Source organism: Paroedura picta, chromosome 3, assembly GCF_049243985.1.
Source record: "Paroedura picta isolate Pp20150507F chromosome 3, Ppicta_v3.0, whole genome shotgun sequence".
Classification (NCBI taxonomy): Eukaryota; Metazoa; Chordata; class Lepidosauria; order Squamata; family Gekkonidae; genus Paroedura; species Paroedura picta.
The window spans coordinates 115,938,223-115,959,878 of NC_135371.1; the positions used below are offsets into that span (position 1 = coordinate 115,938,223).

Here is a 21,656-nt window from a genome sequence, read left to right on the forward strand (position 1 = left end):
AACTATCCTTTGACAGCCTGGTCAATAGCCTTTAGTTGTCAGGCTGTTTCTGTATCTGCTATTTTGACTCAGTTCACAATGTTGGCACAGCTTTGCCTCTGTGTTTGTGAACCTAGAGGAAATGGCTGTGCAAAACAATTCCTTCCAATGGTGAACAATGTATTACTTTTTGAAGTGTTTGTGTTGCATTTGATTACCTGCATAATTGGTACCGGAAGCCCTAAATCTGAAATGCTTTTGAGAAAACTGGGAGTTTCCTTTGCTACTTTAAACCTTCTCTAGCAAGGAAGGGAATTGCTTTCCTACTTCAGCTCATTCTGAGGTCTTGTTATGCGTTTGTTTTCCAGACATCCGCTTTAGGTGAGAATGGCTTTGTCAGTAGACTCCTCTTTATATCGCTCGCAGCATCAGTGGCATGTGAAAGAGCCTTCCCAGGCTCGGCTGGAGTCAGTGCCTCTGTTGGCCTCAGACTACGAGAGGCGGAAATATGATTTTGACAAGTGGAGAATTGTATTTCCCGGTAATGAGAGATTTCAAAAGGAATCCAGCAAAGTCTCTCAATGTTATTCTGGAAATGGGATACAGACCACAAAGTACACTTTGCTGACCTTTGTACCTCGGAACATCTTTGAACAGTTTCACAGGTATGTATGCATGGCACAACAGAACAACAACAAAATCAGTATAATGTATTTGAGTTTTAGCAGTAGGAATTTCAGAACAGCCATTTTACAAAAAAGAAACAGAATAATAAAGCAAGTTTATAATTAAAAAAAAACAAAAACGAATCTCACCCACACTAGCTACATTTGAATGAGGGTGTGGATGAATTTTTTCATAGAATCCTAGAGTTGGAAGGGACCATACAGGACATCTAGTCCAACCCCCTGTACAATACAGCACCAGCATAAAGAATCCTTGTTAAGTGTCTGTCCAGCCGCTGCTTAAAGACCACCAGAGTTCAGTTCCCATGGATGGTTTTTGTTTGTTTGTTTGTTTCCTTTTGTTTTTTGGGAGGAGTTGGAGGGGAGGGATACTGTTTCATAAGAAATCATCCAATCCCCACAGGGCACATCCATGTAATTTTGAAAACTTATCTGTCCAATATAGCATTTTACACATGGCTGAATTACCCATAAAATGAGCAACAACGAGGAGTCCTATGGCAAAGGATTTTTCAGTTTTGGCACGATGAATTTGGAATTCTCCTCCTGTGATGAGTCACCTGGCGGCAAGCTTGCTGAGCTTTAGGCACCAAGCAACAATATTGTTATTCTCCCAGGCCTTCTAATGAATGTTATTTTCCTACTGTTTTTTCTGCTGGTTTTTCGGCTTAGTCGGGTTATAGTTGTTACTATTGGTTTTATGGTCTGAATTCATATGCAGAATGCAGTTTAGTTGAGGAATCACAGAAGATTGTTATGGGATCTGAAATGACTGTGTTCTGCCCACATGCTGTCAAAACATTGTTGGAACAAAAAATTCCAGTCTGGGCTACCTCCAAGAGAGTCTCTGAGTTTGTCACTTTACTATTAGAACAAGAAAATGTGAAACTAGGAGTCCCAACAAAACTAAATCCTGCTACTTTGTTCCCTGTTCCCCTGGAAGGAAGTGAAGAGCCCCACAACTGCTTAGAGGTATTGGAAGTGGTCACAGGGGGAAGACAGGATATCCAATCTACCCCATTGCAGGAAAATGATTTGCAGCTTTGGACTGATGGGTCTTCCTTCGTCCACTATGGGCATCGTTACACAGGTTACGCTGTGGTAGGGGAAGATTTGCAGCCTGTATGGACAGAGGCCCTGCCAGCTCATTGCTCTGCTCAGATAGCAGAGTTAACAGCCCTCATTAAAGCCTGTGAATTAACAAAGGACTTAAGAGCTACAATTTATTTGGACAGCCGGTTTGCCTTTCTAGCAGCCCATACACACGGGGCCCTATGGAAAGAAAGGGGATATCGAGGTGCAGATGGGAAGCCCCTAAAAACTAAGCAACTTCTTGAAAAACTTATGACTGCTATCTGGCTCCCAAAAGAATTGGCCATAGTACACTGTCGGGGACATCAATCCGATGATTCTCAGGTTACACGGGGAAATCAAGCGGCAGATTACTGGGCTAAGAAAGCTGCCCTACAGTCTCCCACTAGCTGCATCACTTGCCCCCTGGTTATGGTGGAACCAGATGCTGACCTGCCAGCCTTATACGAAACCAATGATGAGCTTATCCCAGGGGGAGAGTGGGAAAACGGATGGTGGACAGTGAAGGGAAAAATACAGTTACCGAGAAATATAGTTTTTCCTCTCGTTCAGCGGGCTCACCAGTCCACTCACATGGGAATTAAGGCCCTAACCCGATGGCTAAGAGACATTTATTGTAACCCAGGCCTAAAGAATATTGTGAGAAAAGTTGCCCAATCCTGTCCTGAGTGTTTACGATTCAACCCTAAAGGATCTACTCAGAAACACCCAAAAGGCCACCTTCGAAGGGCTTCCTACCCTGGAGAGGCATGGCAAGTAGACTTCACTGAATTACCTAAGCGAGGACGAAAACATCACCTCTTAGTCTTTGTTGACATGTTCTCTGGTTGGCCTGAAGCGTTTCCAACAGCAACGCAGAAAGCAAGCGAAGTGGTGCAGGCCCTCATTGAGCATATTATTCCTCGATTTTCAGTACCAAAAGGGGTTGAGAGTGACAATGGGAGTCATTTTGTTTCACAGATCACCCAAGGGGTGAGTAGTTACTTAGCCATAAAATGGTCCTTACACTCAAATTACCGACCAACGGCCTCTGCCAAGGTCGAAAGAATGAACCGAACTCTAAAAACTCATTTGGGGAAACTGTGTCAGGAAACATCGCTGCCTTGGCCAAAAGTTTTGCCCCTTGCCTTGGCCCGCATCCGGGCCATCCCAAGCTCAAGGTTAGGACTGTCTCCTTTTGAGATAGTGTATGGCCGCCCGTTCACCGTAAATAGACACATGTCCAAATATTCAGGGGAGGTCAATGTGACAATGTACGTACAGAAACTGGCGCAGGTATTGTCTGTTATTCACAAACAGGTACGTGACGCCCTTCCGGTTCAGCCTACCAAGGAACCCATTGCTGAAGTGGGATCGTGGGTCCTTGTGAAGGAGCTCGACCCAACAGCTGAACAGCCTAAGTGGTCGGAACCGAAGCAAGTGTTGCTGTCTACCCCTACTGCTGTAAAAGTTGAAGGGCTTAAGGCGTGGATACACTATTCCCGTGTAAAGGCGTGTCCTCCTCCAGACGAGTGGTGGCAAGCTGAACAACTGGAGCCCTTGAAGCTAAAGATTTCGAAGAAACTGTGCACAAAGTGATTGTCCGTAAAAGCGACCAGAAGGGAAAAAGAAAAATTATGACTCTTAATATTTCAGGAGGATTGTGGGTGATAATTTGTGTTTGTGTTGGGGGATGGGGACGACTAATCACGGAGATAACAGAAGACACGTGGAAGAATGGATATATAGAAACTATGGTAACCATAGCAAGAGAATTGAATTTGACAAACTGTTTGGTATGTGGTGGGCCCTTAGTAGGAGACCAGTGGCCATGGAGAGGGATTCCCCTGGCACCCAAATGGTTGCTAAGCGACCTTGTGGTGGTTAACAATAACAACGGGGAGGATTGGGGTCAAGAAGAGGTCTGGGAACTTAGACACAACGAGGAGGCATCTTACTGTATACAAAACCAAGGGGAAGGTCCTGTGGTGGGATGGAGCCGATGCAATTGGACATTGACATGGACACAAAAGTGTGTAATAGACGATTGCACACCTGTAAATTGTTCAAAATTGGTTGGTAAATGGAATAATACCCATTTCCAATTCTCTAATGGGAGTTGGTCAAAACGCTGTACTCCAAGTCATCCCCAGAATGGGTTTACATATGATTCATGTGAACTTCAAGTCCCTCGAGCAAAGTTATCTTCTGGATATTATTGGTCACTTTTCTATTGTCAGCAATATAACTATAAAAAGGATGGGTTAGTTCCTTATGTATACCGATGGATGTGGCATCATCCAAATGGGACTCAAGTTGTTGGTTTTTCAACGTATTGGTCTCGAACCAATGATACAATATATGGTGCTGTTTGTAAATGGAAAACATTGAATCAATTGTGGAGATGTAAAATATCTGATAGACGCGAAGCGGGACCATTAGGATTACTAACTACAAAATATTTTCCTTATGCTGACCATGAGAATGTAATCGACCCCTTGTGGCTCAGTAAGAGGAATCCCGCTCTCAAAGGACACTATTGGATATGTGGGGACAAGGCCTACACAATTCTCCCCGCTAACTGGACTGGCAGGTGCTATCCTGGTGTCATATCTCCCTTTTTCTTTTTATTAGGCTCAGAAATGGAACAACAGTTAGGTATTCCCCTATATGATGATAATAGCATTCCAGACACAAGAAGCAAGAGATCAATAACAACAGATATAGGGGGTGCGCAGGAATGGGACGGGGAAGAATGGTCACCTCAAAGAATCATTAATGTCTATGGTCCAGCAACCTGGAGAGATGATGGTATGTGGGGGTACCGGACACCCATATACATGTTAAACCGCATAATTCGGTTACAGGCAGTGTTGGAACTAATTACAAACCAGACTGCTACAGCTTTGGACTTGCTTGCTGCTCAAAGTACCCAGATGCGCACAGCAATTTACCAAAACCGTATGGCCCTTGACTACCTTTTAGCCGAAGAGGGCGGGGTTTGTCAAAAATTTAATCTCAGCAATTGTTGTCTCAAAATAGACGATAATGGAGAAGCGGTAATGGAAATAGCTAAGAACATCAGAAAATTGGCTCATGTTCCAATACAGAGATGGAAAGGATTCTTGGATGATGGTTGGTGGACAGGTATTTTCAATGGAGCCTGGTGGAAGAAGGTGTTATTCTTTTTGACCTGTGCCTTAGCGGGACTCATGTTTTTACCCTGCTGTATTCCTTGTTTTATGCGTCTAATAACTAGTGTGATAGAGGGAGCTCAACTCACCGCATACCCAATGAAACCGCCATCAAACCTGGGGTCTTCAACAAGCTCCATTAATGCCCCAAAGTTAATGATAGTAAAAGTTATCCCTAAGGAATGTGCTGACTGTATTCCACTATACCCCACACAGAAAGAAATCTGTGACAAGTTAAAAAGGGAGGAAATGAAGGGTCCAAAAGGAAAAGAATTGAATCAAACAACTGCTTTTGAGAACCCTGCATATTCATGATAGTAATGGGAAACATTTTGTATTACTATGATATGTACTGCCAATAGATAGTATTTTTATAAATCTCTTATAGACATGTTAAAATACTAGCCTTTGCAAACACTAGTTAGAAATGCTTTGTTAATAGGAATAGATGCTCTGTTAGCACATTCTTGTTCTGGTCAGCTCCTAGCCCAAAAGGGCCTCTTTCTCTCTTTCTAAGATATGAGGCTGCAGGTGAACCAAGGGTCACTATCCTAGTGAGGGGCTCAATATAGACATCAGGCCTGGAAGTCTTCACATAGAAGCTAATAGATAGACAAGCTAACAGCTCACCAGTTTATTAAAGACTATAAATAAGAGACAGAGGACCCTCGAAATGCCAGAATGGAATGCAGGTAGATTGATGCCACTGCATGGTATAGGAAAATTAATGATGCTCTATAGTATGTTAAAAGGGTATATGAGATAAGATAGTTATATGTATCAGTAGATGATAGATGCTAATGTCAATGGAAAATAGAAGATGGTAAGGGACCTGGTATATGTCATGGCTCACGTTTGACTATGTGTTGATTATGTTAAGTTTATGACTGATGGACAATGGATGGATTTTCTGTATAAGTACAACTCATGGTAAATGCTCTGTACGGCATTCCATCTGAGCCCTTGGCAAAGACGGAACCCGTCCACATAGTTCTTGGCCCAATAAACTATGCTGTTTTTCTTTTGAGACCTTGCCTTTCTTCCTAATTGGGAACTGGGGAAGACAAAGAGGGCACAACATTTTTGGCGACCCAGATGGGACTCTTTGACCGTCGTTAGGTCAAGGGGAGTCAATTCCCTTTGGGGGGCAGCACGCTTTTAGTGGTGCCCAGCCTTCGGCGGTCGGCTCCGGAGAAAATCGACGTGGGACTAGCGACGTTTCCCGAAGTGCGCACCTGACCTGTTTTTCGTCAGCGGGACCTCGCCACTGCTCCGTCGGCAGACTCCGGGAAGCCGGGACTGAACGCTCGCAAAAAGGTCTCTACAGGGGAGGACGAGGCTGATCTTCAGCATCAACGGGTGAGCATTTTGTGGGTCATTTTAAAAAGGGAGGGCTGGGGGAGTGTGTGTCCGTGGCTATTGAATGGTGTGTGTCTGAGACGCAGAATTGCCTGCGAAGTGAGTGCGGAGTCCCGATTTGCGGTTCCGAACAGCCGCGAGGCTGCCGGCCAGAGACGGACGAAGCGAAAGTTGTTTGTCTTACCCTTCTTGTGTCGGGACCCAGGGACCCCTTACCCTGGTCCCCTAGGGCTGTTTCCCTCTGTGTCTGTTTGTTGAAGTGTTTGAAAGCCACGGAAAACTTGCTGTAGGAGGGGGGGCGGCGCCAGGTAGGGAGAGAGGCTAGGTTAGGACAGAGAGTCAACCAGCCCCGCTGACGAGCGCTCCCAAGTCGCCAGGATGGGAGGAACACTAAGCACCACAGGAGGGCCACTAGGATGCATTTTGAACAACTGGGGATCTTTGGATACGGGAGGCCTGTCCAAAAAGAAAATGGTATTTCTATGCCAGGTCATATGGCCACAATATGACTTGGAGGGAAAAGCTGAATGGCCCCCAGAGGGGTCTATTGACTATAATGCCCTGTATCAACTGGACCTTTTTATGGCTAAGGCAGGGAAGGATAGCGAAAAACCTTATTTGTTCCCCTTCTGGGAACTACGGGGAAAACCTAATTTGGCCAAACAAAGTGGTCTCGAAGTCACTCCAAAACCCCAGGCTGCCTGGTTATTGCTAGCTGCTAAAAAGGACGAAGAACCTTTCCCACCACCACCTCCACCCCCAGAGGAAGAAGAGGATTTCCCACCACCCTACAACCCGATCTATCCTTCACTCCGAGGTGAACGGCAATCCCTAGCTCAGGGTTCCCCAGCTGCCTCAACCCCCAGATCAGGGGGATCCGGGGAAGCTGCAGCATCATCCACTCCTCAGAGTTCTATAATAACAGCATCAACTCCCTGCTCAGGAGTATCCTCAGGCACCCGCCCCTCTTTAAGTAAAGAAAGTTCAGATGAAGAAGAGGGGGAGGAAACAAAGTTACATGGGTTGGCCCGAAAATTGGACCAGTCAATAGGAAGCCTTGTGAAAACCATTGCATCAATGTCACCCATTGCAAGCCACACTAGAGCAGCCACAACAATGCCCCTGCGCCAAGTGCCATCACATGAAGGGTTGGTTTACATCCACACCCCCTTCACAACCAATGACTTATTCAATTGGCGAAATAGCCTTCCACCCTATCGAGAATCCCCCCAGTCATATGTTGAATTGGTTCAGCGAATTGCTGCCACCCATCGCCCCACAGTGGCTGATCTTCATGCACTACTGGCAGCTCTTCTGTCAGGAGAAGATAAACGCCAGGTATTGTTGGCTGCTGAGGCAGAATATCAGAGAGTCCGGGGAGGACATGGAAATTGGCCAGAGAGGGTTTTCACGGATCCCAACACCACTATAGATCCCAATAGGGATGAAGACGCTTTGGTCGAGGTTCGTAAATGCCTGGTCCATGGTCTAAAAGTGGGTGTCCCGAAGGCAGTAAATTTCCACCGAGTGGGCCAGATATTACAGGAATCAAAAGAATCACCTACAGACTTTCTGGCTCGCCTCAAGGATGGCTATCGCCGCTTTACAGATATAGATCCTGAGGCCCCAGGTAATGAGTCTATGTTAAAAGCGGCCTTCATTGGCCAGAGTGCACCCGATATTAGAAGAAAACTGCAAAAATTGGATGCCCCTTCTGCCCAATCCATGGAGGTCCTTATTCAAACGGCCTACCAAGTCTATGCTCAGCGAGACCAGGAGGAGGAGAAAAAGGAGGACAAGAAAATGAAGCGACAGGCTACCTTACTTGCCGCTGCTTTACAGGCTCAGACCCATGTTGTGGGCAGGGGAGGCCATGGGATGGGAAGAGGACGTGGGACCCCTCGGTTGGGCCCGAATCAATGCGCTATCTGCAAGCAAGAGGGTCACTGGAAGAATGAATGCCCTCTAAGGGCAGGCCCTGGCAATTCTGAAAGTTGGCAACCCCCAAAGCCACCCCAATTTGGCCTACCCTCTCAAGGCTTTCGAGGAAGGGGCCGAGGACCACGGGGCCGGGGAATGACTCCGCCACCAGGAGAACGTCCAGCTGCTTTTCTGGCTACGCCTGGTTTGGATGGGACATTTTTCCAAGGAGAGGATTGACAGGGTTCCGGAGGGGAATTATCAGCATCCCCTGACCCTCTGGTGGAACTTAAAATAGGGGGACGAACAGAAACATTTCTCGTGGACACTGGCGCCACCTACAGTGTCCTGAATTCCCCGTCTATCCCGAGACTAGGTACGCTTACTAAACAAATTGTTGGAGTTGAGGGGAAAATGGACAGTGTATATCAGAGTCTTCCCCTAGAAGTCCAAATTCCTTCAGGCCCACGATTGATTCATTCATTCCTGTTAGTTCCTCAATGCCCCATCAACTTAATGGGCCAGGACCTGCTGGGAAAACTGGAAGCTACAGTCCAGTGCACCCCTAAAGGTGTCCGACTGAAAATCCCTCCAGGGAAAGCCTATCTGTGTTACATCCATGACATTCCCACACCACAGCTGGTCTGCAAAGATGGGAATGAAATTGATCCTGAAATTTGGTATAAGGGAGTCCCAGGAAAAGCTAAGTTTGCAGTCCCTCATCAAGTCAATTTACTCTCTGAGGCACAGCCTATCTCCATCAAGCAATATCCCATTAAGACGGAGGCCAGATGGGGACTCCAGCCAGTTATTAAATTGTTCCTAGACAATGGACTCCTCGAAGAAACCCAGTCTCCATGGTCCACCCCTATTTTTCCAGTGCCCAAGCCAAATGGGACCTGGCGGTTTGTGCAAGATTTAAGAGAAGTAAACCGCCGAGTGACAGGTCTTCACCCCACGGTGGCGAACCCCTATACTCTCCTTAGCACCCTGAAATCCACCCAACAATACTACACAGTCATTGATATTAAAGATGCCTTTTTCTGCGTCGGGATAGCACCGGAAAGCCGAGCCATCTTCGCTTTTGAATGGACAGACCCCCAAACTGGATGGAAAGGTCAGCTAACTTGGACCCGATTGCCTCAGGGATATAAAAACAGTCCCACTGTTTTTGCTGCTGCCTTAAGCAAAGACCTGAGAGGCCTAGAGGTACCCCAATGTACCCTGCTGCAGTACGTTGATGATTTATTACTGGCATCTGAGTGTGAAGCAGCCCTCCATGCAGCATCCGTAATGACTCTTAACCACCTGTCATTTTGCGGCTACAAAGTCAGCAAGGAGAAAGTGCAATGGGTACAGAAGGAAGTTCAGTATCTGGGATTTGTTCTCAAGGAAGGGACTCGTAGGCTACACCAGAGCCGAGTCCAAGCTGTTTTGGCTTTACCAGAACCCCAAAACAGGAAACAGTTACGTTCTTTCTTGGGAATCACAGGTTATGGGCGTTTATGGATCCCCAATTATTCAATCCTTGCCAAACCTTTATATGTGCTTACCCAGGAAGGACAGATCTGGGAATGGACAGGCGAACATCGACGGGCCTGGACTGAACTGCGAAATGGCCTGATTAAAGCGGTGGCCCTCGCTCTTCCAGACCAGACTCGACCGTTTGAACTTTTTGTCATGGAACGAACTGGTTGCGCAGTGGGAGTTCTCACACAGGCATTAGGTCCTGTAACCCGGCCAGTGGCATACCTATCCAAAAGGCTCAATCCCGTTGCCCAGGGATGGCCCCCATGCGTCCGTGCAGTTGCAGCCACAGCCAGTTTAGTTGAGGAATCACAGAAGATTGTTATGGGATCTGAAATGACTGTGTTCTGCCCACATGCTGTCAAAACATTGTTGGAACAAAAAATTCCAGTCTGGGCTACCTCCAAGAGAGTCTCTGAGTTTGTCACTTTACTATTAGAACAAGAAAATGTGAAACTAGGAGTCCCAACAAAACTAAATCCTGCTACTTTGTTCCCTGTTCCCCTGGAAGGAAGTGAAGAGCCCCACAACTGCTTAGAGGTATTGGAAGTGGTCACAGGGGGAAGACAGGATATCCAATCTACCCCATTGCAGGAAAATGATTTGCAGCTTTGGACTGATGGGTCTTCCTTCGTCCACTATGGGCATCGTTACACAGGTTACGCTGTGGTAGGGGAAGATTTGCAGCCTGTATGGACAGAGGCCCTGCCAGCTCATTGCTCTGCTCAGATAGCAGAGTTAACAGCCCTCATTAAAGCCTGTGAATTAACAAAGGACTTAAGAGCTACAATTTATTTGGACAGCCGGTTTGCCTTTCTAGCAGCCCATACACACGGGGCCCTATGGAAAGAAAGGGGATATCGAGGTGCAGATGGGAAGCCCCTAAAAACTAAGCAACTTCTTGAAAAACTTATGACTGCTATCTGGCTCCCAAAAGAATTGGCCATAGTACACTGTCGGGGACATCAATCCGATGATTCTCAGGTTACACGGGGAAATCAAGCGGCAGATTACTGGGCTAAGAAAGCTGCCCTACAGTCTCCCACTAGCTGCATCACTTGCCCCCTGGTTATGGTGGAACCAGATGCTGACCTGCCAGCCTTATACGAAACCAATGATGAGCTTATCCCAGGGGGAGAGTGGGAAAACGGATGGTGGACAGTGAAGGGAAAAATACAGTTACCGAGAAATATAGTTTTTCCTCTCGTTCAGCGGGCTCACCAGTCCACTCACATGGGAATTAAGGCCCTAACCCGATGGCTAAGAGACATTTATTGTAACCCAGGCCTAAAGAATATTGTGAGAAAAGTTGCCCAATCCTGTCCTGAGTGTTTACGATTCAACCCTAAAGGATCTACTCAGAAACACCCAAAAGGCCACCTTCGAAGGGCTTCCTACCCTGGAGAGGCATGGCAAGTAGACTTCACTGAATTACCTAAGCGAGGACGAAAACATCACCTCTTAGTCTTTGTTGACATGTTCTCTGGTTGGCCTGAAGCGTTTCCAACAGCAACGCAGAAAGCAAGCGAAGTGGTGCAGGCCCTCATTGAGCATATTATTCCTCGATTTTCAGTACCAAAAGGGGTTGAGAGTGACAATGGGAGTCATTTTGTTTCACAGATCACCCAAGGGGTGAGTAGTTACTTAGCCATAAAATGGTCCTTACACTCAAATTACCGACCAACGGCCTCTGCCAAGGTCGAAAGAATGAACCGAACTCTAAAAACTCATTTGGGGAAACTGTGTCAGGAAACATCGCTGCCTTGGCCAAAAGTTTTGCCCCTTGCCTTGGCCCGCATCCGGGCCATCCCAAGCTCAAGGTTAGGACTGTCTCCTTTTGAGATAGTGTATGGCCGCCCGTTCACCGTAAATAGACACATGTCCAAATATTCAGGGGAGGTCAATGTGACAATGTACGTACAGAAACTGGCGCAGGTATTGTCTGTTATTCACAAACAGGTACGTGACGCCCTTCCGGTTCAGCCTACCAAGGAACCCATTGCTGAAGTGGGATCGTGGGTCCTTGTGAAGGAGCTCGACCCAACAGCTGAACAGCCTAAGTGGTCGGAACCGAAGCAAGTGTTGCTGTCTACCCCTACTGCTGTAAAAGTTGAAGGGCTTAAGGCGTGGATACACTATTCCCGTGTAAAGGCGTGTCCTCCTCCAGACGAGTGGTGGCAAGCTGAACAACTGGAGCCCTTGAAGCTAAAGATTTCGAAGAAACTGTGCACAAAGTGATTGTCCGTAAAAGCGACCAGAAGGGAAAAAGAAAAATTATGACTCTTAATATTTCAGGAGGATTGTGGGTGATAATTTGTGTTTGTGTTGGGGGATGGGGACGACTAATCACGGAGATAACAGAAGACACGTGGAAGAATGGATATATAGAAACTATGGTAACCATAGCAAGAGAATTGAATTTGACAAACTGTTTGGTATGTGGTGGGCCCTTAGTAGGAGACCAGTGGCCATGGAGAGGGATTCCCCTGGCACCCAAATGGTTGCTAAGCGACCTTGTGGTGGTTAACAATAACAACGGGGAGGATTGGGGTCAAGAAGAGGTCTGGGAACTTAGACACAACGAGGAGGCATCTTACTGTATACAAAACCAAGGGGAAGGTCCTGTGGTGGGATGGAGCCGATGCAATTGGACATTGACATGGACACAAAAGTGTGTAATAGACGATTGCACACCTGTAAATTGTTCAAAATTGGTTGGTAAATGGAATAATACCCATTTCCAATTCTCTAATGGGAGTTGGTCAAAACGCTGTACTCCAAGTCATCCCCAGAATGGGTTTACATATGATTCATGTGAACTTCAAGTCCCTCGAGCAAAGTTATCTTCTGGATATTATTGGTCACTTTTCTATTGTCAGCAATATAACTATAAAAAGGATGGGTTAGTTCCTTATGTATACCGATGGATGTGGCATCATCCAAATGGGACTCAAGTTGTTGGTTTTTCAACGTATTGGTCTCGAACCAATGATACAATATATGGTGCTGTTTGTAAATGGAAAACATTGAATCAATTGTGGAGATGTAAAATATCTGATAGACGCGAAGCGGGACCATTAGGATTACTAACTACAAAATATTTTCCTTATGCTGACCATGAGAATGTAATCGACCCCTTGTGGCTCAGTAAGAGGAATCCCGCTCTCAAAGGACACTATTGGATATGTGGGGACAAGGCCTACACAATTCTCCCCGCTAACTGGACTGGCAGGTGCTATCCTGGTGTCATATCTCCCTTTTTCTTTTTATTAGGCTCAGAAATGGAACAACAGTTAGGTATTCCCCTATATGATGATAATAGCATTCCAGACACAAGAAGCAAGAGATCAATAACAACAGATATAGGGGGTGCGCAGGAATGGGACGGGGAAGAATGGTCACCTCAAAGAATCATTAATGTCTATGGTCCAGCAACCTGGAGAGATGATGGTATGTGGGGGTACCGGACACCCATATACATGTTAAACCGCATAATTCGGTTACAGGCAGTGTTGGAACTAATTACAAACCAGACTGCTACAGCTTTGGACTTGCTTGCTGCTCAAAGTACCCAGATGCGCACAGCAATTTACCAAAACCGTATGGCCCTTGACTACCTTTTAGCCGAAGAGGGCGGGGTTTGTCAAAAATTTAATCTCAGCAATTGTTGTCTCAAAATAGACGATAATGGAGAAGCGGTAATGGAAATAGCTAAGAACATCAGAAAATTGGCTCATGTTCCAATACAGAGATGGAAAGGATTCTTGGATGATGGTTGGTGGACAGGTATTTTCAATGGAGCCTGGTGGAAGAAGGTGTTATTCTTTTTGACCTGTGCCTTAGCGGGACTCATGTTTTTACCCTGCTGTATTCCTTGTTTTATGCGTCTAATAACTAGTGTGATAGAGGGAGCTCAACTCACCGCATACCCAATGAAACCGCCATCAAACCTGGGGTCTTCAACAAGCTCCATTAATGCCCCAAAGTTAATGATAGTAAAAGTTATCCCTAAGGAATGTGCTGACTGTATTCCACTATACCCCACACAGAAAGAAATCTGTGACAAGTTAAAAAGGGAGGAAATGAAGGGTCCAAAAGGAAAAGAATTGAATCAAACAACTGCTTTTGAGAACCCTGCATATTCATGATAGTAATGGGAAACATTTTGTATTACTATGATATGTACTGCCAATAGATAGTATTTTTATAAATCTCTTATAGACATGTTAAAATACTAGCCTTTGCAAACACTAGTTAGAAATGCTTTGTTAATAGGAATAGATGCTCTGTTAGCACATTCTTGTTCTGGTCAGCTCCTAGCCCAAAAGGGCCTCTTTCTCTCTTTCTAAGATATGAGGCTGCAGGTGAACCAAGGGTCACTATCCTAGTGAGGGGCTCAATATAGACATCAGGCCTGGAAGTCTTCACATAGAAGCTAATAGATAGACAAGCTAACAGCTCACCAGTTTATTAAAGACTATAAATAAGAGACAGAGGACCCTCGAAATGCCAGAATGGAATGCAGGTAGATTGATGCCACTGCATGGTATAGGAAAATTAATGATGCTCTATAGTATGTTAAAAGGGTATATGAGATAAGATAGTTATATGTATCAGTAGATGATAGATGCTAATGTCAATGGAAAATAGAAGATGGTAAGGGACCTGGTATATGTCATGGCTCACGTTTGACTATGTGTTGATTATGTTAAGTTTATGACTGATGGACAATGGATGGATTTTCTGTATAAGTACAACTCATGGTAAATGCTCTGTACGGCATTCCATCTGAGCCCTTGGCAAAGACGGAACCCGTCCACATAGTTCTTGGCCCAATAAACTATGCTGTTTTTCTTTTGAGACCTTGCCTTTCTTCCTAATTGGGAACTGGGGAAGACAAAGAGGGCACAACACCAGGGAACCCTTTAGTCTCCCCTTCTCACATTTTTCAGTCTGTGGTCCCCTTTAAATGTGCCAGGGCCCCCAGGGGGGCATGTGGCCCCCATTTAAAATGGCTGCTCTACATAAACAGCCTAGTAGATAGGGAATCTGATGGCAGTTTCTATATATTCAAGTACCTTGATTTATACATTCTCTGCTAGAGCTGGGACAGAAAACTGTCTGGATATAGTTGCAACAGACCGCAACCCCTTGCCCAGTTAACACATTCAGGTTTTAATCAAGTATTGTTAGTTCACTCTTAGCTTAGGCCTTTATGATCCTCATAGAGCATGTGGCCAGCCTGGAACCAGAGAAGAGTTCCTAAAAGGGTGACAGCCAAAAGAAGGTTGAGAATGGCTGATGTAGAATATGTGCACTTGTTGGATCCAGAATTCTTCCTTTTCCCCACAGTTGGTGGATTCCATAACTGAGATATTTTTTATTGATTGAATATTTACTTCATTATACTCTGACTTTTTTCCCAATGGGAACCCAAAGCTGCTTACATCATTCTCTTTATCTCTATTTTATCCTCGCAACAACACTGTGGGGTAGGTTAGGGTGGTGGCCCTAGTAGCCTTGCATGCTAGAATGGGAATCTGAACCTAGGTCTCCTTCTAGCCTGATATTCTAACCACTACACCACACTGGTTCTGAGGGCCTTCGTGATAGCTCCCTCTCTGCTGAATTCCCTACTCAGAATAGGCAAGGTATTCTTTCTTTCTATGCTCAAAAGGAGGGTCAAAACAAAATCTCTTTGAGATAGCTTCCTCTCCAAAATGTATCTACTTATAACTATTACTTTTTAATTATTGGTTTTAATTAGAGTTTAGTCTTATGTTACTGCTTTGTTCTTCAGGGTTTTTATGTTAGTGCTCTTTTAATACTTTTAATTCCTTCAAGGGCCATGTTTTTGTCTCAGAAATGGAATATAAATTCAAATAATGTAATTACAATAATAGTAATGTTGTAATAGCAAGGTCAAGACCTATTCATTCAACCACTTTGCATATCTTAGCTGTAGGAAGTCATTCCTTTGCTTATTGCTTTGTATCAGAAGAAGTATGCTTGTACACAACAACTTATACCTTCAATAAAACTTTGTTGGTCTCAAAGCTGCTACTGTATTAAAACTTTGTTCTACTGCTTCTTACCAACATGACTTTCTATTTATTGCATAATTCTTCAGATCTTGGTCAATGATCTGTGACAATGGATTTTATCATAGACAGCTGTCCCCATGCTCCCACCCCCCAGTTTCCCATGAGTTGCCAGGCTTGGGCTGGCAACTCCATCTCTCATGTGCAAAAATAAATCAAATTAAAATGTTCAAGTGAAATGTATAACTTGGTTAATATAATGTAACTCTTTTTAGGCTGGCCAATTTGTATTTCCTGTTTTTGGCTATCATCAACTGGTTCCCACCACTGGAAGTCTTCCATAGGGAGATCACAGTGTTACCTTTGGCTGCTGTGCTTTTAATTATTGCAATTAAAGATGGTGCTGAGGACTATGAGAGATACAGATTTGATCAGCGGATCAATTCTTCTAAAACCAAGGTGTATATCAAGTAAGTTTTAAAAGGTTATTCTAAATAATATAAATAAATAATATTCTTCATTAAGTCGTGCTCTAACTCTGGACTCTGTTACTACTTTGATCATACTGGGATCATAAATAACTTCCTTCAGAATATTGTTATTGATTTTAAATTAATATTAAAACCTGGTTTCTGGCCCCCATATATGTTCTTCGAGTTAATTCAAGAACTACTTCCTGAATTCTTATTAAGATAAAGGTTTGGGAAACTTTTGGAGGGACATCTGGGGGCACCTGGCAAATTCTACTTACGTTGAAATTAACAATATATATATTACAATACTATTTTTGCATTCTATGTGTTCTATGAAATTTTTTGTTGTTCCATATAGACCAAATTTTTAATCAAGAACCCCCCCGGTCAATGGTGTCCCACTTTACCAATGTTAAAATCTGGTCACCTTAATTAAGTGTTAAAAAGGTTGTTTAGACTCCTGAAGATAAAGATAACTTCCTTATATGGGTCTGTTTTGGTGTGGGTATAGGTCCAATTGGAAAACAGACACAAGTTTGTATGAGATGGTATTTTGCTTGCATAAGTTTAGGACATGCAGTATAAATTATGGGAAATAAGAAAAATATGTGAAAATGCTTTATTTTTATAGTAAATACAGGTTGCAAAATTCAACTTTTTACAGAATATAGCAAAGCAATTGTGTTTGTGCAGAACTAGGTTGTATGAAAACTTGACATTCCTTTTTTGCAGAATTTGGGAGAGAGTGAAAGTTTTCTGCTTTTCAGTCTGTTCTGCAGAAAGTTTCTGTGTAGATGTAAATCTGCAGAACAATGTCCTCCCTTATCAAGACACCGAGCAAGCACTAGGACCCAGGGTCATGAGCAGTGAAGACAGAAAAACCGGTTTATAGAGGATGATACTACTCTGTGTGCTTGTGTGACGTCTGTGTTCTGGCAGGTGTTGATTACACGCAAGTGAAAGGTTTAGTTAAACTCAGTCCGGCACTTCACCGTATAGCAAATCAGGTGGAATACTTAACCCTTAATTTTCTAAACCTTGTGCTGAAGGTGTAACTTTTAAGGGGCAGGAAGATGTTAAAGAAATGTGCTCTATACAGTTTGTGAGGGACAGACTTTGGTTCCGAAGCCCATGCTGCCAGAGTACTGCTTCAGATGCTGCCACTCAGAATGAGGAGCCTGGGAGGAGATGGAAGAGGAAAAAAAGGAAAGAAGACACAAAAAGAGTGGTGGTTTCTAACTTGCTCTTTGAAGGCAACAGGTGGAAAGAAAATCCAAACAGACATTATGGAAGCAACAAAATCAAAACAACAAGATATTCCCTCCTGTCTTTTATTCCCAAAAACATCTTTGAGCAACTCCATCGCTTTGCCAATGTATATTTTGTGATCATTGCAGCACTCAACTTTGTGCCAGTGGTCAATGCCTTTGAGCCAGGTATCTCCGTGATCCCGGTTTGTGTTATCATGGCCATCACAGCCATCAAAGATGCCTGGGAGGATTTTTGGAGATTCAAGCTGGACAAGGAGATCAATAGAATGGACTGCCTGGTATACAGCAGGTAAATGACTGGGTACCCTGTGCCTGGAACGTCCTTGCTCCTAATGTTCACCTGTTGCCTCCTTTGCGTTTAGGCTCCAGGAAAAAACACACACCATATTACTTTGAGTTAATTTTGTCATCTGGCTTTATTCTGTTATGTTGACTTGGTTGTTTGGCTTTGCTGCCTGGCTTGTTTCAGTAATTTGCTGCTAAGCAATTGTTCCTATTGATGGTCTAATCTATTGCAAATTCTCATGTTTACTTTGTGGTGTTTTTAGAATTGCTTAATATTGTTGATTTGTCATTTTATCACTTTTTAAACTCTTTTCCTGAACTTTTATTGATGTAAACTATTTTGAACATATTGGGAAAATAGGATATTTAATTTCAATAAATAATGAATATATTGGATAGAATTCAGAGATCTTTCACAAGCACTGCAGTTAAGCCTTGAGATATTAAATAAGACAAAGTGTATTTTTACATTTTGTTTGAATACATGCCTAAGTATGTGCATGCCTAAAAATACTTCTGTTGGGGAGTTTTTGGCTGTCAGTTGACCTACAATCATTCTAAATCATCTATTAGGTACAAATTTTTATGTAAAGCAGTCCCTGGTTTCCATGCGCAGCCATTTTAATTTCAAATGTTCTGTGTTCAGAGCATGATTAGGCATGCTCACACACAAAGAAAGATTCAGTGTGCCTGATCCAAGCTGCATTTTTTCACAGTTTTATCTGAAAAATCATCCCTGTAGATCTGAACCCATGTGCCAGATAAGCTCCTTCCCGCAGTCTTAATGCATGTGTCATCTCTGAGGTGTGTTAAACTTTTGGCAGCCCAATCTTGGACCTTCTTGTAGTCAGTGGTCTGTCCTCCAGAATGAAACCTTGAAACCGCAAATTAATGTGGGATTATTTATTTAGGGCTCAGGGCAGTTTACATGAAACGGGAACAATACAAATAGCTCAGTTTATAGTAATGTGGTAACAATAGCAACAATATAGTGATAACAATAAACGTAGAATGGTAGAATAGTAGAAAACATTAATTAATTCATACTGAAGGCCCAGTGGTTTGGGAAGATCTGTAATGATTGTTGTCAGAGGGAGGCTTGGGGGACCAATGGGAAGCGGTGGTTCAGATCGACCCCAACCAAATTCCTGGCTCCCTTTTGCAAGCCCTGTGGAACTGTTCAAGTTCTGTCAGGGCTCTAATCTCCTTGGGGAGCTCATTCCACAAGGAGAGGGCCAGTATGGAGAAAGCTCTGTCCCTGGTTGAGGTTAAGCAGGCTTCCTTGGGTCCAGGGACCACCAGGAGGTTGGAAGAGTAAAGTGCAAGGCTCCTTGAGGGGCGTGTGGCAGAAAGGCGATCCCCTAGTACACTGGGCCCAGACCATGCGTGGCCTTAAAGGTGATAACCAAAACCTTAAGACTGATCTGGAATTTGACCAGAAGCAGCACAGCTGCTGGAGGATGAGATAGATGTGGGACTTCTGAGGTGTTGCTGTGAGAACCTTGGCAGCTGCGTTCTGGACCAGTTGTAGTTTCCGGATCAAGGACAAGGGCAGGCCTGCATAATGTGAGTTGCAGAAGTCCAGTCTAGAGGTGATTGTTGCATGGATCACTGTAGCTAGGTGTTCTGGGGCCAAGTGGCTTGACAAAGGTGGTAAAATGCCAGCCGTGCTACTGACGTGATCTGAGCCTCCATTGAAAGGGAGGCATCAAGAATGACCCCCAGGTTCCTGGCGGAGTGGGCCACTGCTAGCTGCACTCTATCCAGGTTGGGGAGGAAAGTTCCTCACTTGGACCTTTCCTGCCCAGCCACAGGAACTCTGACTTTGAAAGGCTGAGCGTCAAATGATTCTGCTTGAGCCACCTGATCACTGCTTCCAGGCAGCTGGCTAAGGTTTCTGGGGGAGAGTCAGGGAGGCCATCCATCAGGAGGAAGAGCTGGGTGTCAACTGCATTTTGGTGGCAACCCAACCCAAACCTCCACACCAGTTGAGCAAGAGGGCGCATAAAGATGTTGAATATTATTGGAGAGAGAACTGCCCCCTGGGAGACTCTACAAGCCAGTTGCTGATGGCTTGGTGTGCACTCTCCTAATGCCACCCTCTAGGCTGTCACCTCCATATTATTATTATTATTATTATTATTATTATTATTATTATTATTATTATTATTATTATTAGATTTATTACCCGCCACTCCCTTGCGGCTCGTGGCGGGTTACAACAGTATAAAACCCCATAAAATACATTAAAATCCCATTGACACATCTACAATTAAAGCTGCCTGGCAAGAGCGGCTAATCGACTACCCATTCCCCCACTAGCGGGTGGAGAGGGGATACTGATGGTACCCGTCTCTTTAATCCCAATCCTCAGGTCCCGGGGGGGCATAGATGTTAAGCCTGGTCTCAACCGTAAACCTGGCGGAAGAGCTCCGTCTTGCAAGCCCTGCGGAACGATAGAAGGGCCCGCAGGGCCCGCAGCTCTCCCGGGAGCTCATTCCACCAGACGGGGGCCAGGACCAAAAAGGCCCTGGCCCTGGTCGAGGCCAGGCGTGCTTCCCTAGGGCCGGGAACGACCAACAGATTTTCTCCCGCAGAACGTAAAGCTCTGCGGGGGGCATAGGGCGATAAGCGGTCCCTCAGGTATGTGGGTCCCAACTCGCGTAAAGCCTTGAAGGTTAAAACCAAAACCTTGAACCGGATCTGGGCAGCTTTCGGCAACCAGTGCAGCTGCCTCAGCACTGGCTGGATATGGGCCCTCCAAGGTGTACCAGTTAGGACCCTAGCAGCTGCATTCTGCACTAGCTGAAGTTTCCGGATCAAGGACAAGGGAAGGCCCACGTAGAGCGAGTTACAGAAATCTATTCTGGAGGTGATCCCTGGCGATTTGGGAATGGAGCTTGCAAGGGAGGGACTTCAGCAAGGTATAGTTCTATAGATTTCACACAGACACCCAACTAGCAATTTTCTCTAGTGGAACTGATCTCTGTAGATTGTAGACCAGATGTAATTTTGAGAGAACTCCAGAGCCCACCTGGAAATTAGCATGCCCTAAGATAGCGATCCCCAACCTGTGGGACACAGACCATATGTAGTCCGTTGACTAATTGGAGGTGGGCCGCGAAGGACGTCTTCCCCCCCCCCGGCCCTTTAGAACACACTTCGGGTGTCATTGTCTCCCATCACTCCCAGATGGCAGAGAAACAAGCTCAGGGTTCCCATTGATTTGTCATTGTCATGAGTTAAAATTTCCATGAAAATAAAATGTTCCTTATGTTCATTGTTATGGCGTGTCTGTATCTTATTTTGAAGGGATGTTTAAACATTACCATCGCGATCAGAGAGCGTTAGGGCAGTGGTTGAGAGTAGAGAACTACCCCCCCCCCACCGGGCCTCAGTAAAATTGTCAAGCGTTGAGTGGTCCCCGGTGATAAAAAGGTTGGGGACCACTGCCCTAAGATACTGAGTGATAATAGAATACTATGTGATAGTTTATTCATTTTGGTGAAATATGCCTTTGTTACAAGCTGTGCTAATGAATGACGACAGAATACTAGAATAGCTCAGTTACTTATGCATCTTGACTCCAATTAGCCCTTCCTGGCAACTCATCCCCATACCATCTATATGTAATGGCTGGTAAAGTCTGTCTCAATGTATCTGAAGATGTGTACCTGCACATGAAAACTTATACCCAGAATGAAACTTGTTGGTCTTAAAGGTACCACAGGTCTCATATTGTATTCAATAGAACAGTATGTTTTTATTCACTTTGTTGTGGTATGACTTGGTTACAAGCCATTTTGGAAAAGGTGCCACTACCTCCCCCAATTATTTTAAACAAATAAAT

General features: G+C 44.6%; 1 protein-coding gene across 2 annotated transcripts in view; it reads left to right on the forward strand.

Annotated features, from left to right (window-relative positions):
* Positions 1-21,656, forward strand: part of ATP10B (ATPase phospholipid transporting 10B (putative)) — a 187,511-nt gene that overhangs the window by 97,772 nt on the left and 68,083 nt on the right. Inside the window, exons 2-3 of one of the 2 annotated variants that reach the window (XM_077327217.1) lie at positions 348-644; positions 16,053-16,247. In XM_077327217.1, the coding sequence (XP_077183332.1) occupies positions 367-644; positions 16,053-16,247 (473 nt within the window). In that variant the 5' untranslated portion in view covers positions 348-366. Of the gene's footprint in view, positions 1-347; positions 645-16,052; positions 16,248-17,128; positions 17,811-21,656 lie in introns of those variants that run through there. The other variant, XM_077327215.1, reaches the window with a different exon arrangement.